This window comes from Megalopta genalis, chromosome 8, assembly GCF_051020955.1.
Source record: "Megalopta genalis isolate 19385.01 chromosome 8, iyMegGena1_principal, whole genome shotgun sequence".
In the NCBI taxonomy this organism is placed as follows: Eukaryota; Metazoa; Arthropoda; class Insecta; order Hymenoptera; family Halictidae; genus Megalopta; species Megalopta genalis.
The window spans coordinates 10,736,689-10,753,631 of record NC_135020.1 but is presented as its reverse complement, the minus strand read 5'-3'; the positions used below and the strand labels follow the sequence as shown (position 1 = coordinate 10,753,631).

General features: G+C 43.9%; 1 protein-coding gene across 2 annotated transcripts in view; it reads right to left on the bottom strand.

Annotated features, from left to right (window-relative positions):
• Positions 1–478: 478 nt before the first annotated feature.
• Positions 479–16,943, bottom strand: part of LOC117227840 (uncharacterized) — a 32,868-nt gene continuing 16,403 nt past the window's right edge. For both annotated transcript variants that reach the window (XM_033483364.2, XM_033483365.2), the window contains exons 2-6: positions 8,758–8,984; positions 7,509–7,746; positions 3,124–3,276; positions 1,428–1,635; positions 479–1,193 (exon numbers count right to left, since the gene is read on the bottom strand). In XM_033483364.2, coding sequence (XP_033339255.1) covers positions 1,037–1,193; positions 1,428–1,635; positions 3,124–3,276; positions 7,509–7,746; positions 8,758–8,964 — 963 coding nt within the window. In that variant the 5' untranslated portion in view covers positions 8,965–8,984 and the 3' untranslated portion in view covers positions 479–1,036. The remainder of the gene's footprint in view (positions 1,194–1,427; positions 1,636–3,123; positions 3,277–7,508; positions 7,747–8,757; positions 8,985–16,943) is intronic.

Sequence of the window (16,943 nt, the reverse complement as noted above, 5' to 3'; positions counted from 1 at the left end):
CTTGCATAGCGCGCGAGCCGCGGAGGGAATGCTCGATCCAGACGTCAGTGAATTATCCGCGAAACTCTCGATGGAAACCGCCACGAAATTAATATAGACCGCCTTCCGCGATTACGAACTATGGATACAGGAATCGGAATTGTTGTTACGCTTAACTCGAACGCCGTCGTGGAAACGTAGAACTGCGCAACGTTGCGCGAACCCTTCTCCGGTGTCTGGCACGCTGAAACGAGAACACACCCTTCGTTGTACGCGCAGTAATTTCTCCCTAATTGACGCTCAGATTGTGCACAAAAATGGAAAATTTGGGAAGCGGAGAAGATACGATTGCTCGAGCCTCGCGGCTCGTTTTTATAATTGTGGACAATTTATAACCATAAAAATAAACCGCAAGGCTCGAACAATCGTATCTCCTCTTCCAAAATTCTCCGTGGCACGTTCACAGGTAAACGGTCGAAAGAAAGACACCACAACACAGTCTCCGTTACAAAGTTTAGTGAGAGTTACATATTAATTACAAAACTGTACACAAATCCTTAGCACCTCGAGCTATGTACAGTAACGTCTCTCTAATCGACGCTCAAATTATCCAGAGAAATGGACAATTTGCGAAGAGGAGATACGATTATTCGAGCCTCGCGACTTATTTTCAGAATCGTTGACAATTCCTAACTATGAAAATAAACCGCAAGGCTCGAACAATCGCACCTCCTCTCCCCAAAACCGTCCATTTTTCTGGCCAATCCGAGCGTCAATTATCGAGACATTACTGTATTCCGCGCGCATATCGGCTTGCACGCGAAGAAGAAGCTATCCAGGACGAAGCCGCGGCCGAACGACACGGTCTTAATGGTCTCGCGGAGGTCCCGTAACGTTCATCGACTCGCGCAGACGACGAGGATTAATTAACGCAAAGTTAACAAGGCTCCATTAGTCTTACAAAGTATTACTGGCTGTCGTGTAACCTAACACGCTATCAATTAAGTCTTGCGCGCGACGCTGCGTGTGTGCCGGGCATCATTAGCGACCGGTTCTCTCATCGGCAGAACAGTCTCGATTTAGCGGCCATGTCGTAGGAACCGCGGGGGCAGGCCGACGTCAACGCCGGTATCAGCGAGTTCTGGATCGAGTGGGTCGACACGGGCGCCGTCCAGGTGCCTTCCGACGAGAAGATCCCAGATTCCACGTCGGACCTGTCGAAATCATCGTTTCGCTTATCTGATCAAAGTCAAGAAATGCTTATCTCTACGGGTCGATTGTGAACGGCCAACGCGGTGATAAACGAATGAAACAGCTGTAAACGAAACGCCAATTACTCCGGCCGCCGTTCAAATGCCGAGGGGGTGGGCACTGCCGCGACCCCCTCCGCTCGTCGGGAATTACTATGCCGGGAACAGCCGTCCGTAAAATACTGTTTGAAGCCTTACGTCTTGAGAACCGGCGCGCTATAAAGAATAAGAGGATTCACGGGCGGCGGTTTAAGAAGAACGACGTCGACTCCGGAGGACTGTAGCTCGCTCTTTAATGCCTCCGCGGCACCCTCCACCGCCTTCCGGGAAGCGCTGTACGCCACCAGACCGGTCCCGGCTTTGGTGCCATAGCTGGCCGCCGAATCCCCCAGAAGAACGATGCGACCTTCAACATAAATGTTTCTTACAGTGAGCGCCACCACCTTGCTCACCGCGGAACAGAGCTTTAAACGGTATTTATCGTGTCCGGCGACTTCGCCCTAAGTTACTCGCGCGCACTGGGGGATGCAACGTTACAATCATGGTTGAAAATGTTCGATCAGAATGTTTGAGATCTATTGTTTTACCAAGGTCGTCGATATTTGTGGGACATTATACTGATTTTTTTGCTGATGTTTCTAGGCCGAACAATGGAGCGAGGATGTTCGTACGAAATGTGTATTTTCTGCATAAACTGCGACCAAATAATATAATAATTTAATCATTTTATAATCGCGTTTCTGGTAGAAGAGTACCAGACGAGAGCAAAAAGGCAGTTCATTCTTTAACACGTTCGTCACTACTAGCCTGAGGATGAGTAATATCGTACGGAGACCATGTTTACGTTTTTACAGATTAGCACAATATACAGCAGGTTTTTCTTGTCCGAGTGTAAAACATTTCGCTGAGAGACGAATTCGCTGCGGTATTTTTGTTTCTCTTTACACAGAACCTATTACTGTGCCATGTCAAAGTACTGTTCCACATTTTTTGTTTTAGAAGGATCGAAATTGTGGAAAATCTTTCATGGGAATCTCTTAATTTGACCGTATATGTGTATAATAATATAATAGTGTAATTAATAGTATAATATATATAATAATAATATGTATATAAATTAGTGTAATGTATATATAGTATAATAGTATAGTTAATAGTATAATATACATATAGTATAACATAATAGTATAGTTAATAGTATAATAAAATACCATAATTATACTATACTATATATATTATACTATTAATATACTATTATTATTATACTATTATTAGAGTATAGTTAATAGTATAATAGTATTATATATATATTATATTATACTATTATACTATACTATATTATAATATTATATTATTATACTATTAACTATACTATTATATATATGTGTGGTCAAATTAAGATAAATATATATATTAGTATAGAGTATATATAGTATATAAATTATATACTATTAAATTATACTATTATACTATTATATTATACTATTAACTATACTATTATACTATATATAGTGTATGCATATATACACTAATTATATTCAATCTCGCCACTCTTTCAATTCTTGGTATTTTTAATGTCAATAATATCGTTCTAAGAATCATTCTCGTTCGTCGAGAAGTTGTTCCGTTTTTCAAAACAATTTCGTTTCGCGAGGATGCTAAAAAAGCAGTTGAACATATGATTTCAAAGCTGTCAGAAAAACCTGAGAACATTCTTTCTTTACAATCCAATAACGCAACAACTGTTCGCACAGTTTACAACATCCTCAACCCTATCCCCAGCTATCCAAATGCAACGGTCGTCCCTCTCGGTCCATCGATCTAATAAGTAAACCGGGAACTTCGACGGAACTATGCGTGGCGAACCAAGTCGTTGATGGATTGCAGAACGGACCTCTTTTCGCGCGCAGCAGCGGAATGAAAACCCTGGCGGTCCTGAGCGGCGCTACCAAGTTGTGTCGCAACATGGATTCCCACGCGGAACTCGGCTGCCTCTCAATAACACCGGGAAGAGCCTGACCGCCAGTATGCACGACTGCCCAGAGACCTGTAATTAAGTAAAGTTGAAACTTCGGTGTACCTTAAGCGGTCGCTTTCGGATGGGCGCGCGAGACGCGGCGAAGATGGAAGTTCGCGTCGCGGAGTTCGCGCCTCTTAACGAGTTCGCGTGAACCGTGAACGCCGCGGACGCTTCTTCTGCTCCTTCTTAACATTCCGAAATGAACGGTCGCCTTAATTGTCCTCCTGACACGTACGCCGTGCATCGATCGCCTCGTGGAAGCTGTTGAATAGTTGCGGCGTTTCAACGCTCGGACGACTGTTTGACAATTTGTTGTATTCGAATGCGAGGAGTTTATTGTGCGCGACAGAAAGCGATCTATTTGTTAACGCTAGATTTACGGAACCCGTCAAAATTATTACTAATTTTTTAATTTGCGACCATTCGTAATAACGCTTGTTCAGAATCAGAATAATCATGTCTTATTGTTACTATTATAAACTGATATAGAATACTATTATAAAATTTAATAATCAAATAATAATAAAATGATAATTAAGTAATAATTTACTGTTATAAAACAGCTGTTTTTTGTGCTCCGTAAATTCAGTTTTAAGAAAATGAATTTAATAATAAAGAAATAATAAAATAATAAAATAACAATTAAGTAATTATTTACTACTATAAAACTGCTGTTTTTTGTGCTCCGTAAATGTAGTGTTAAGGAAATGGATACTGTTATAAAATTTAATAATAAAGTAATAATAAAATAATAATTAAATAATAATTTACTATTATAAAACAGCTGTTTTTTGTGCTCCGTAAATTCAGTGTTAAGCCAATGAGGACGAATGTTGACGCATAGACGAGAGAATTTTCTCCGAGGAAAATATTTTCAACTTGATCTGAAAAGAGTCTTCGTCCGGAAAGGGTTAATTATTGCAAGACATTAAACCGCGAGACATATTTTTATACGATCTTGCGAGGATCGGACCGTGCATTGCAATTTTAAATCGCACGAATTTGCTGGCGAAGGATATTTCAACCGATCATTATTTTTACGCGTTGCTTCTTCGGAGATCGTTTGTCGGGCCCCGAATTTTTCGAACGTAACTTCGCACAGAAATTTCCGACAGAATCGTTCGAATAAATTAAAAAATTCGTAAGCTTGAAAGTCGCTGAAAATCAAATGCCCGGAAAAATTCGAGAACACGATTTTCAGCCGGCGGTTATAAAGCGGCGAAGGAAACATTAATTTCGTCGGCCGATGTAATTCGAGCTTCTTTATGCGAGGCCGCGGTCGTTGCACCTACGCGAGGCAGAAACGTGTTAATTTCCTGCACGGTGGTGGCGAACCCGTTGGCGGAAAGATGTGAATTGGAGGGGAGACCGGAAGAAACGAAAAGATCTCGAGAAAGGAAAAAAGAAAAAGAAAGGAGCGCGGAGATGAACGAATGAAGAAAAATTTCGATTAAACAGCGCTCTCCGGCTGTAATTTACAGTCGATCGGAACGGAGAACCGCGTTGCCCGGTCCAGGATCGACGACGGTGCGCGAAGGAAATCGATAAAAGCAAATGCATTGCATTCGACGATCGGTTATCAGACCCCTTCCCGCGGAATTGTTCGTTTTAACCGAACAATTTCCAGGGAGCCGATGGTATTTTACATCCGTGAATCTTTGCGGCCGTCTCGGAACTCCATTCCGCTCTCTCTCTCTCTCTCTCTCTCTCTCTCTCTCTCTCGCTAGTTCGCTCGGTCGCACTCTTTCTCTCTCTCTCTCTCTCTCTCTCTCTCTCGCTAGTTCGCTCGGTCGCACTCTTTCTCTCTCTCTCTCTCTCTCTCTCTCTCTCTCTTTCTGTCTCTCTCTCGCTAGCTCGCTGGGTCGCACTCTTTCTCTCTCTCTCGTGCTAGCTCGGTCGCTCGCTCTCTCTCTCGCTCGCTTTCTCTCTCCCTCGCTAGCTCGGTCGCTTTCTCTCTCTCTCGCTCGCTTTCTCTCTCTCTCGCTAGCTCGGTCGCTCGCTCTCTTTCTCGCTCGCTCTCGCTCTCTCTCTCTCGCTCTCTCTCTCGCTCTCTCGCTCTTCCACTCGCACACTTTTCTCTTATTCGCCCCTTTCCTCGCGTTCTATTTATACGGGCCGATAAAACCCGGCGAGTATTATCTACATCTCGAAGCGGACGACTCGGCGGAGTGATCGCGAGAACAATTATTGGCCCGGTGTCTACATTAACGTTCGCGTACCGAGGCGCGGCCCTCGGCCCGCAGCTTCCGGATCATCTTCGACAGGGTCTGCCAGACGCGGACGTGTAATTAACGATCGGAATAATAAAATTCCCGGATCGAAATGGACGGCCACGGCCCTCCGCCATTGACTGACGGGAACCCGAGAACTTCCTAAAACGAAACTTGAACATCCCGGGAAACTTAATTAACGTGCCCACCTCTCCCCGCCCAGCAACCCCGATGTAACGCGATTTTTCGTTAATTAAGCAACTCATAGTTGCCCCGTCGGAGACACCGCGGCAGCTACTCGTTAAGCTCTCGTCAATCTCTTCACGGGGATCGGGTTGCGCCTTTTGTACGTTGACAGTCTAAAATTTAAATAATGCCACGGTGATTCTTCGGGGCTATCGAATGTCTCGTCTTGGAGGGCGCAGCTCGTCCCGTCGTAAAGATCTCCCGGAAAAAATATCGCGAGAAAATGTGCGGGAATAGCGTTTCCAAAGGCTCGCCTGCCTGGCAGACTTCGAGAAGGATTTGCCGCGGAATCCCGGTAACAAGGAAGCGCCCGGCAGCTCTCGTATAAATTTGCACGAGAATGTTGCACAATTAGCCGCTAATAGTTGCGTTTTTCGTACGCATCGTACGTGCTGGAATACGTTCCGCGGGTAATTTTCGACGGGCAACGATCGGACGCAGGGAAACGTGAAAAGAAACAGACGTTGCACGAGTTACGGTAAATTCTACCTAATTAGCGCTCGGATCGCGCACAGAAATGGACAATTTGGATAGAGGAGGTACGATTTTTCGAGCCCCGCGGCTCGGTTTTATGGTTGTCGGCGATCGGTGGCTGTGAAAACGAGGCACGAATAAGGCTGTTCCCAAATTTGTTCGATTAGGGAGAATTTATTGTAGCTTCTAATTGCAAGTTGCAGAACGATTCCTTTGAAACAACTGTTTCACACAAAATAAACATTGTCTCAGTTAATTGTGAAAAATGCAATAAGCTACATGGAAAAAACTTTCCTGTTTTATAGTACGTGTTGAAAATAATGTAACAATATCCTTGGATTCTTGCAACGTTTTCATGGCGTTGTATTATTTAAACTACACAATTTTTTCTTATGCTTGACCTTTCTTGCACCTACTTTCTAGTAGGTATTGGTGTACCATTAATATTTTGAGAAGTAGTGATATACGATTTTTTACAGTTTCCGATTGTCAACAATTATAAAGAAACGAGCCGCGAGGCTCAAATAATCGTCCACCTCCCAAATTGTCCACTTTTGTACAGAATCTGGGCGTCAATTAGGGAGAATTTACTGTTGCTTCTAATTGCAAGTTGCAGAACGATTCCTTTGAAACAACTGTTTCACACAAAATAAAAATTGTCTCAGTTAATTGTGAAAAATACAATAAAAAAAAAAAGCTACATGAAGAAAACTTTCCTGCTTTATAGTACATGTTGAAAACAATGTAACAATATCCTTGGATTCTTGCAACGTTTTCATGGCGTTGTATTTAAACTACATAATTTTTTCTCATGCTTGACCTTCCATGCACCCACTTTTTAGGAACGTATGAGTAACAAAATCGTGCAAAACGATACGAAAACACGACGAAGCAAATTATGAAGACAGCATTGGCGTACCATTAATATTCTGAGAAGCGAAGATACGATTTTTTACAATTACCACTTGTCAACAATTATAAAAAACGAGCTGCGAGGCTCAAATAATCGCCCACCTCACAAATTGTCCACTTTTGTGCAGAATCTGAGCGTCAATTAGGGAGAATTAACCGTATTTCGAACGAAAGAAAATCGCTGCTCTCGCCAGTCACACAATAATCATAATTTCTGCCGCGATTATGGCCGATCGTTACTGGGCGACCGGCTAAGCCCGCGTCGATAATCGAATTTAATTACTCGAGCACGAGCGTGGACGAGCTCGAGCGTGTGAAAACGAGGGGTGGCGCGAGGCGAGGGCGAGGAGGAGAGGCGGTCAGCGGAGCGTGTTCAATCTTCGCCGTTCGACGCGCATTAAATCGACAATTGCTTGCCGTCTTCGCCGGCCGGAAGTTTCGCTCTAACTGCGTCCAAACAAGCCCGTAAACTGTCCTCCCTCGTCGGGTCCAGCTCCAATGGCACGATTTGGCCGCGAGCACGTACTTCCGGATCCTGCGGATTGCCTTGCGTCGGGTCCGACGGATCCTCCTCTCTGTCCTTCTGCTGCTCCATCGCCCGCAAGATCTTGATGGACGGCGAACTGCCCGAGGGATCGAGCATGCCCGCGAACACCTACCGATATCGAACGTTAACGTTATGATACTGATCGTTCAGACACTGATTTTGTTTCACAGTTTCTCTCCTTTAACACTTTGACTGTCACGTCAGCAATCTCGAACATTTCGCACAATTAGTATTTCATTTTTAACCAGTTGGCTGTGTTTGACGAGTATACTCGTCATGGAGAAGTGGCAGTATGTTGAATTACGACGAGTATACTCGTCACGAAGAAGTGACAGTATTTTGTGTCACGACGAATATACTCGTCATGGAGAAGTAGCAGTATGTTGAATTATGACGAGTATATTCGTCATGAAGAAGTGGCAGTATGTTCAGTTATGACGAGTATACTCGTCACAGAGAAGTGGCAGTATTTTGAGTGACGACGAGTATACTCGTCATGGAGAAGTGACAGTATTTTGTGTCGTGACGAGTATACTCGACAAACACAGCAAACTGGTTGAGCGAATTCTCTATTTTGAAGGGAGTCTCTTTTCACGCACGACGAGTAGATTCGTCGTGGAGAAGTGGCAATATTTTGTGTTGTGACGAGTATACTCGTCAAGGAGAAGTGGCAGTATTTTGTGTTGTGACGAGTATAATCGTTATAGAGAAGTGGCAATATTTTGTGTCATGGAGAAGTGGTAGTATGTTGAATTCTGACGAGTGTACTCGTCATGGAGAAGTGGCAGCATGTTGAATTACGACGAGTATACTCGTCACGAAGAAGTGACAGTATTTTGTATCACGACGAGTATACTCGTCATGGAAAAGTGGCAGTATTTTCTGTCACGACGAGTATACTCGTCATGGAGAAGTGGCAGTATTTCCTGTCATGACGAGTATACTCGACAAACACAGCAAACTGCTTCAACGAATTCTCTATTTTGAAGGGAGGCTCTTTTTACGCACGACGAGTATATTCGTCATGGAGAAGTGGCACACAGCTACAATTAATCACAGCAATTTCATGCAATTTCGGTTGCGCCTGTGCCGTGGGTGGCGATAGAGAACACCGATTACCTTGTAGCCAACTTCGTAGAGCGCAAGGGCGATCTGCAAGCCCACGCAGGTATCGCAGCTGGTAACGAGCACGTGGCGTTTGTTACGGGACTCGTACTCGTCGGTGGCGTTCCTCGATTGCCGCATCAGATAGGCCAACAGCGCGGCGACAATCGAACAGAGAGCCAATATTTGCAGGGCCAAAATGGCCCCGGTCTCGGCGTCCATCCTCCCGGCCGATATTCAATCTGCAAAGCAGAAGTTACGTCTCAATTACTCCGCAATTCGAGCCCGGTTCGTACGGAGGGGGTGAGGGGGAGGAAGCCCTTCCGCTTCCGCAATGCGCCGGGAATAGTTTCTCATCGGCCGTTACAACGCGGCGGCTAAATTCTCGCGTCGGCGTTACCGCGCGCCGACGGAGGAGGATTCGCGCGCGGACACGGCGATCCGACGGCGACGACGACGGTCACCGTATCGTTCGCCGCGGCCCGAAAACGCCCCCCGATCCGAGGACAAGTATCAGGACGAAAATTAGCCTCCGGTTTCCACGCCGTTCCGGCGGAAGGAATTAATTCGTTCGGCCAATCGACGACGCCGAGGCGGTGGTCTACTTTAAAGCGTTCCCCTTCGCGGGATTGCCCCCAATCGGCCCCGGGGCAATCGTGTCCCGGCGAACGGCCCCCGGAGCTTCGTAATGTCCGTGTAATTTTGCGAATCGGGCCACTCCGGGTTCGTTGTTTTCACGGTTACGTGGACCCCGAAACTAGCGACGCCGCATGCAAATTGCGGCGATCTTTTTTCACGGCGGAAGCCTCTCTACAACCCGATTCAACCATTCTCTGCTCCCCTTCCCCTTATTCTTTCAATTACGGATCCGCATACGTTCGCATAGTCACCGATTCGAGCTCCCAGGATCCGTTTCGCGTCCAGCGAGATTTTAGACGGCCGCTGTAAAAGATGTTTATCGACGCTTGAAAGATTCAAGGAAAATGATTGGTTTCTATTGGGTTGGCAAGAATTGGATCTGATTTCTTAGCATCGAGCTCGCGAGCTTTGAGCTTTTTCAGCTTGCAAGCTTTGAGCTTTTCAGTTCGCGAGTTTTGAGCTTTCAGCTTGCGAGCTTTGAGCTTTTCAACTTGCAAGATTTGAGTTTTCAGCTTGCGAGCTTTGAGCTTTCAGCTTGCGAGCTTTGAGCTGTCAGCTGCGAGCTTTGAGCTTTTCAGCTTGCGAGCTTTGAGTTTTTCAGCTTGCGAGCTTTTGAGCTTGAGTTTTTTAGCTTTCTAGCTTTGAGCTTTGAGCATCGTTTGCTTAACAGAACGCGCGTGTCAAAAAATTTCATTCTAAAGATTTTGCACTGAAAGATGGCCAACGTTCCGGCCGACCTTCTGAAGTTGGCGATGAGAACATCAAAGCCATAATCGAATCGAACCGTCGTATAACTGTACAAGAGATTACAAAAAGAGATTAAATGCATCGCACGCAACAATTGAATATCGCATAAGCTGTCTCGAACTCGTTGAGAAGCTCGAAGTATAGAAAAAATTCAGTGTTATTTCACATTGAGAAGTACCGAAATTACTTTCCTGCCAAGCCGATACAAGAAACGACTTATAAAAGTCGTATCTACGAATCGCATTCGCCGTGCAACGGAAGACCGTGAATTCCTCTTAATGGAACGAAACCGTACGTCCGATACGGTTTGAAACGTGGAAATGATTCTCGAAGCGATTAGACGCGCCGCTCCGCGCCGCGCCGGCTTTGTACGCCCATTAGCATTCTACATGCCGCAGAATTGAAAGCACCGTTCGTTAATTTCTGCTCCCGCTGGATAAATATCACGTAAGCCGCGTGTAATCCGGCGAGATCGTCGGAAAAGTATTCGAGCGATATTACCGATTCGAAAAACAACACGGCGAGGGGGGGGGGCGGGGTGAAAAAAAGTGATTAAACTGCAGCCGGTAGCTGCAGATCAATCGGATTTTTACCATGATATCGTCGACAATATTTTCACCGAGTTTCGTCGGCGCTGCGAGCGTCCGCCCCGACACAATGGGATCGCCAACAACGTTTTCATCGGCGATCATTTCATCCGGACGGAGTTTGCTGCGCGTTTACCGAAGTCGCGAAAAAAGAAGCGAATGGCACGTTGCGAGACAGTGGAAGATACGCGGACGAGAGCTCGACGGAGGAAATGCAAAAAAAAAAGACAGATAAGCCGGCCGGCCGGCCGGCTTTCAATCAGATGACTGTCGACGATCTCAAGATAAGGCAATCGGACCACGGATCAGTAATGTCTCCCTAATTCGCGCTCAGATTATGCACAGAAATGGACAATTTGGGAAGAGGAGTCACGATTAACCCTTTGCACTCGAAGCTATTTTAATTATATTTTAAACATATTTTTTGATCTACGGTGTTTCTATTTTATATGATTTATTGCGATTCATGTACAGGGTGTCCCAAAAATGTCTCGCAATCCGGAAATGGCGGGTTCCTCGTATCATTTGGAGCTACTTCTTCCTTTACAAAAATGTTCTCCGAGGCACCGTTAACGAGTTATTAACGAAAAACAGTGACCAATAAGAATCGAGCACGGCTGACGCGAGGCGGCCCAGCCAACCAGCGCACAAAGCCCAGTTCCCGCTCATTGGCTCGGTCGCCTCGCGCCAGCCGAGCTCGCCTCTCATTGGTCACTGTTTTTCGTTAATAACTCGTTAACGGTGCCTCGGAGAACATTTTTGTAACGGAAAAAGTTGCTTCGAATGACCCGAGGAACCCGCCACTTTCGGATTACGAGACATTTTTGGGACACCCTGTATACGAAAGCCTATTGGCAAGTACAAAACTTGTAATTTTAACAGTCTTTTAGGTATAAACGAGTCTGATACTGTTACAATTATTTTGAAAAATGGCATAGCAAATTTTAAGCGGCGCCTCAGAGTCGCCGCTCGAGTGCAAAGGGTTAATCGAGCCTTGCGGCTCGTTTTTATAGTTGCTGACAATCGATAACCATAAAAGAAAAGAACGAGCCACGTGGCTCGAACAATCGTATCTCCTCTTCCAAAATTGATTTGTGCGCAATCTGAGCGTCAATTAGGGAGACATTACTGTACTCGTCAACGTCCTTCTGCGACGGATCCACGCGATCGCCGCCGGTGCTATTTGTAGCCAATGTTTTCGGTGAATGCACGCGACCCGTATAAATCCACCGCGAAGCGTGATTCCGTGCACGAATGCCGCTGACAGCCGATCGATCAATAATGATTCCATAAGGCACAGTATATTTAACTGGGGAAATTGTTGAGCCCCGGACGGCGCAACAAATCAAGCATCTAAATTGCCAGCGCGAATCCGCGTTATTCTCCCTCGATAAAGGATCACGGAACGACCGGACGTGTTCATCGATTACCGACACCCGGCAGAATGATATTCTATCCGGGGACCATAAATCCGTCGATTTCCTCAAAGATCTCGCGCGTGAACCGTTTCACGTCACCACTGTTCTCGCCATCGGGAATTTTAAGGCCGGCCAGTGACCACAAAAATCCTCTAAACCGTCGGGGGGAGTATTGCCAAATCCGTGCGGGATCACTCAGATCACTGGGAATTGAAAGATTCCGAGATTGAATGTGCAATAATTTCTCCCTAATTTGTGCTAACAGTTGTTGACAATCGGTAACTGTAAAAATGAGTCGCGAGTGACTCGAATGATCGTGTCTCCCCTCGCCAAATTGTCCGCTTTTGGACGCGATCGAAGCGCGAATTAGGGAGAAATTAGCGTGTCGTTCCGCGCTCTCCAAATTTTATCGACAAAAATTTGTACAATTGATAAAAGATAAAATAAAATGAAAAATAAAAAGTAAAGAAACAACCTTTTATCGATCGTATAATAGAGCAATAATATTTTTAAAACGGGAAATCCCTGTAAAATTTAACCGATCAGCTGTTTTCAAGGACTGTACACGTCGTGAAGAAATCGCAATCATTTTGTGTTTCGACGAATGTGGAGTTCATTAAATAATAGCAATTATTAAGTGAATAATAGTGGCGTTTTCTTACCAAAAATGGAGTTAGGCCACTTTCGAAATTAACAACCAGGTTCGTTATAAAATTTGAAGGAGCCCAAGTCCATTCAACATAATTTAAGTTGCTTCAAAGTATGTACCTAATAATATTTAATGATTATAATTATGTACTTTAATATTTATTAATATTATTTAATTATTATTATTTAATATCGTTTAATCTTTCGCACTTTTTCGATGTATGTTTCATCAATCTACAAATGGAACAGTATTTGCAACGAAACGTTAGTCACGAATTTTCCAATTTCGCTAAAAAAACACAATTAATCTACTCGCAGATAAATAGTGCTCGCAATCGGTCAATATTTTACTCGCCATTTTTCTCTATGCTATAACCTTGACATAACCTTGATATAATACATATTTCGAAAAAAACACATCTCTCCCAGAGAAACCAAAATTTTACAAATGGAACAGTATTTGCAACGAAACGTTAGACGCGAATTTTCCAATTTCGCTAAAAAAAACACAATTAATCTACTCGCTGACAAATAGTGCTCGCAATCGGTCAATATTTTACTCGCTATTTTTCTTTATGCTATAACCTTGACATAACCTTGATATAACCCGTATTTCGAAAAAAACACATCTCTCCCCGAGAAACCAAAATTTTACAAATGGAACAGTATTTGCAACGAAACGTTAGCCGCGAATTTTCCAATTTCGCTAAAAAAACACAATTAATCTACTCGCTGACAAATAGTGCTCGATCAATATTCTAGCCGCCATTTTTCTCCGCGGCTCTTCTGACAGCGGTTGCATCCCTCGAATATCTTCGACAGAATACAGCACGTCGTAAAAAGAACGTCGAAAAATAGCATAATCGAATTTATTTCTCCCTCTCGTGTAATCCCTTTCGCGCGTTCGACACACTGAAATCGAGCTTGTTAGCGAACCGTGTACGTCCGCGAATGATAACATTCTTTTTCCTTTCTTTACTTTTGTCGAAAATTGAATTGGAAACATTTCGAGCGAAGGTTTCCTCTGTTGCTTTGCAAAGCTTCCGGACGCGATGTAATGACGGAACGCAGATTTCCACTCGAAAACCGGAAAGCCGGGAAGCCGTGTGGCGCCGCCACATTTTCGAGTCGAAATGTTTTTCCTACGTCATCGTTGCGTCCGTGGAAAGAACCGGCCACAAGGAAACGAATTTTTAATAAACTTCCGAACGCGGGAACGGTGGAAATTGCCAAATGAAAATGGAAATTAGATTCGGAACGCTTAAATTCCGCCGTCGATGACCGAGACGCCTCGGCCGAGAGGGAGGAACTTCGTCGTTTTTGATTAGGCCGCGGGTACGCTAATGCGGTTGGAATTTTTAATAATGTGAAAATATGCGCTCGCTGTACACGTATTTGACAACTGGCCGCAAAGACGGGAATCCGACGAAGTGTTTGCCATCGCGGCGATCTCCGCGGCTTTCCTTTTTCCGCGTTCGTTCGTTTCATTTTGTCTCGCAATTTGCATTTCCCTTATGACGCGATCAAAGCAGAAATAACTTTAACGCGGCCATAAATAAACGCGGTCCCTCGAATATGTACTTTCGTATCCGCATTACCGGAAATAACCGTCAAGGACCTAACTGTATATCGCTTCTAATATTCAATTGTGTCCGATTAGGATCGCGAAAAGGTCTCGTTATAAATAGTGCCAACGCGCCGTTTTAAAAACATTAGAATAATCACCCTCGCGTGACCAGTTCGTCTAAAATAAGAACTCTCCCGTTTAAGAGCTGCACGTACCGCATTTAAAAGACGCGTTTTACACGGCAAATATTTGCGGTCAATATTTTTGATTGAAACCTCTGAGTGACAGTCCATTTGTTATTCAAATTGTTTCAGATATAAATATCGATCTGAAATAATTATTCGATGGAATTCTTTTCCATTGAATATTTTACTTGAGCGACGATTATTCATTATTCCTGACAAATTATTCTGTCTATTCGAATTAGAATAATTCGAAACTTTTTATTCAAATAAATTATTCTTTTTGATGTAGAATTCGACGCTTTATACAAATTCGGAAAGAGATATTAACTGTATTCGTATCTTAATAAAAAAGACAAGATAAAGAATGCGTTTTCTGACAGAATGCATTTTTTTTAATTTTTATGGACTCAGACAAAGCTATAAAAAAGCAAGTTTTATTGTATTCGTTATGGGCTCGCATAAAAATGTTGCGAAGACATCATTTCTCATTTTTGTATCATTCCAATGAATTGCAATCTAAAAATACTTTTTGTATACTCATTTCATATTCAGTTCTAGCGTCTCAAAAATATTCGAGTCCTTAAAAACAATTCTAGAAAAGTTATTCCGCTTGAAAATTTCGTTAACGCACTTTCCGAGACGACTGTACGTTATTTCATAGTAAACGTGAAATAGTCTTAGGGGTCAAAATTGATCTAGCCAACGCCCACGCGATCCCAGGGATTAATTACTTAATAACAGGTTAATTATATTATATAATATATATTAATATATAATATATTAATTAATTATATAATATATAATAATTATATAATAATCGATCGTCGACAATTATAAAAACGAGGTGCGAGGCTCGAATAATCGTAATTATATTATAATAATAATAATATTATAATAATAATAATCGTAATTATATAATATATAATAATAAATAATATATATAATATAAATAATAAATAAATAATAACGTTGCCACTCCAACTAATTGCACAAGCTGCTAATGAATCGACATTCGCCGGCATTTCGAGAAGAAACGGCAGCACGCCGACAGGCCGACGGTACAGCAAACATCGTTTTACAAAGACGCGATTTAATTTCAACTGTCCGTGCGTCGTACGTAACTGACATTTCCTGTGCCGGAATCCCCGCAATCCGGCATCGGAACCCAATCGCGGATCGATGATTCAATTGCCGGGCGCACACGGAGGCATCGGCGGAACGCGTCGCGGATTCCGTTTTTCCCGCGAAAAGTGAAGGGCGTTTTGAAAGGTTCTAGCTCCGCCGATGTGACTCTCGCCTTTCTAAAGTCTATCTGAACTCAGCGAGGCGTGGCCCGCACTTGTTTCAGCCGCGCGCGGCCAGCCGACGCTCGTCGTCACGAATTCTGCTCGGATTTGCAAAATCGAACGCAATCCGTTCACGGACGTGTCAGCCGGACGCGCCGCAACCGCGCCGGTGAAAATCGAGCGCCGCCGCGCCACGCCGCGCCGTCACGCCGGTTTAATAGCACGGATCACGTTTTCGTTAATGTGCTGAATCGATTAGCCAGATGGGGCGTCCCATTCAGCATAAAGAGACATTTTTCGCCACCCGGAATGTCCCGTTTTCTGAATGCTTTCCGCCGGAAAGATGGAATCGTTCTGGCTTGTCGTTTCTCGAGACGAGATCGTTTCGCCGTCGTTTTATGCAGAGATAGCTCAAATTGTATTCACTTCGCTTTGAAAATGCTGTTCCATTAGGTTGGCGTGTATGAAATGTCGGATTTTTAAGCGAATATATAAAACTGCGTATCTTCTTTCAGAAGCTGTTTATTTAATCGAAATATGCTCCATTTGCGACGATACACTTTTCTCAACGAGATTTTAACGCATTGATGCCAGTCTTAAGGAAATTCTGATCTTTAGAATCGATAAACTCTGATATGGAATTTTTCAGACTGTCTTCATTTTCATACCGTTCAGCCCGTGAAAACTGTTCCAAATGTTTAAAAAAATGAAAGTCGGTCGGCGAAAGATCCGGCGAATAAGCCGGCTGCTGCAAAAGTTCATATTTTAATTCGTTTAATTTCGCAATCGTTTTGTACGACGTACGCGGCCGAGCGTTGTCGCGGAGAAGTATCGGGCCGTGCCGATTAACAAGCGATGGGCGTATAATTTTCAATTTTTCATGCGTTTCATCGATGCACCGGCAGTACTTTTCGGCTGTAATTGTCTCCCCGGTTCGAAGGAACGAGCAGCGAATTACTCCGGTCGCATTCGTTTCCACCGATGCTTTCGGAGCATCATTATTCACAGACGTTTCGGGCCTTCCACGCGGTTCACTTTCTAGGGAAAAATCATCGGACCGAAAATTTTCAAAGCAACGCTGCACTTTTCGATCGTTAACAGTATTCTACCCGAACGCCTGGTTT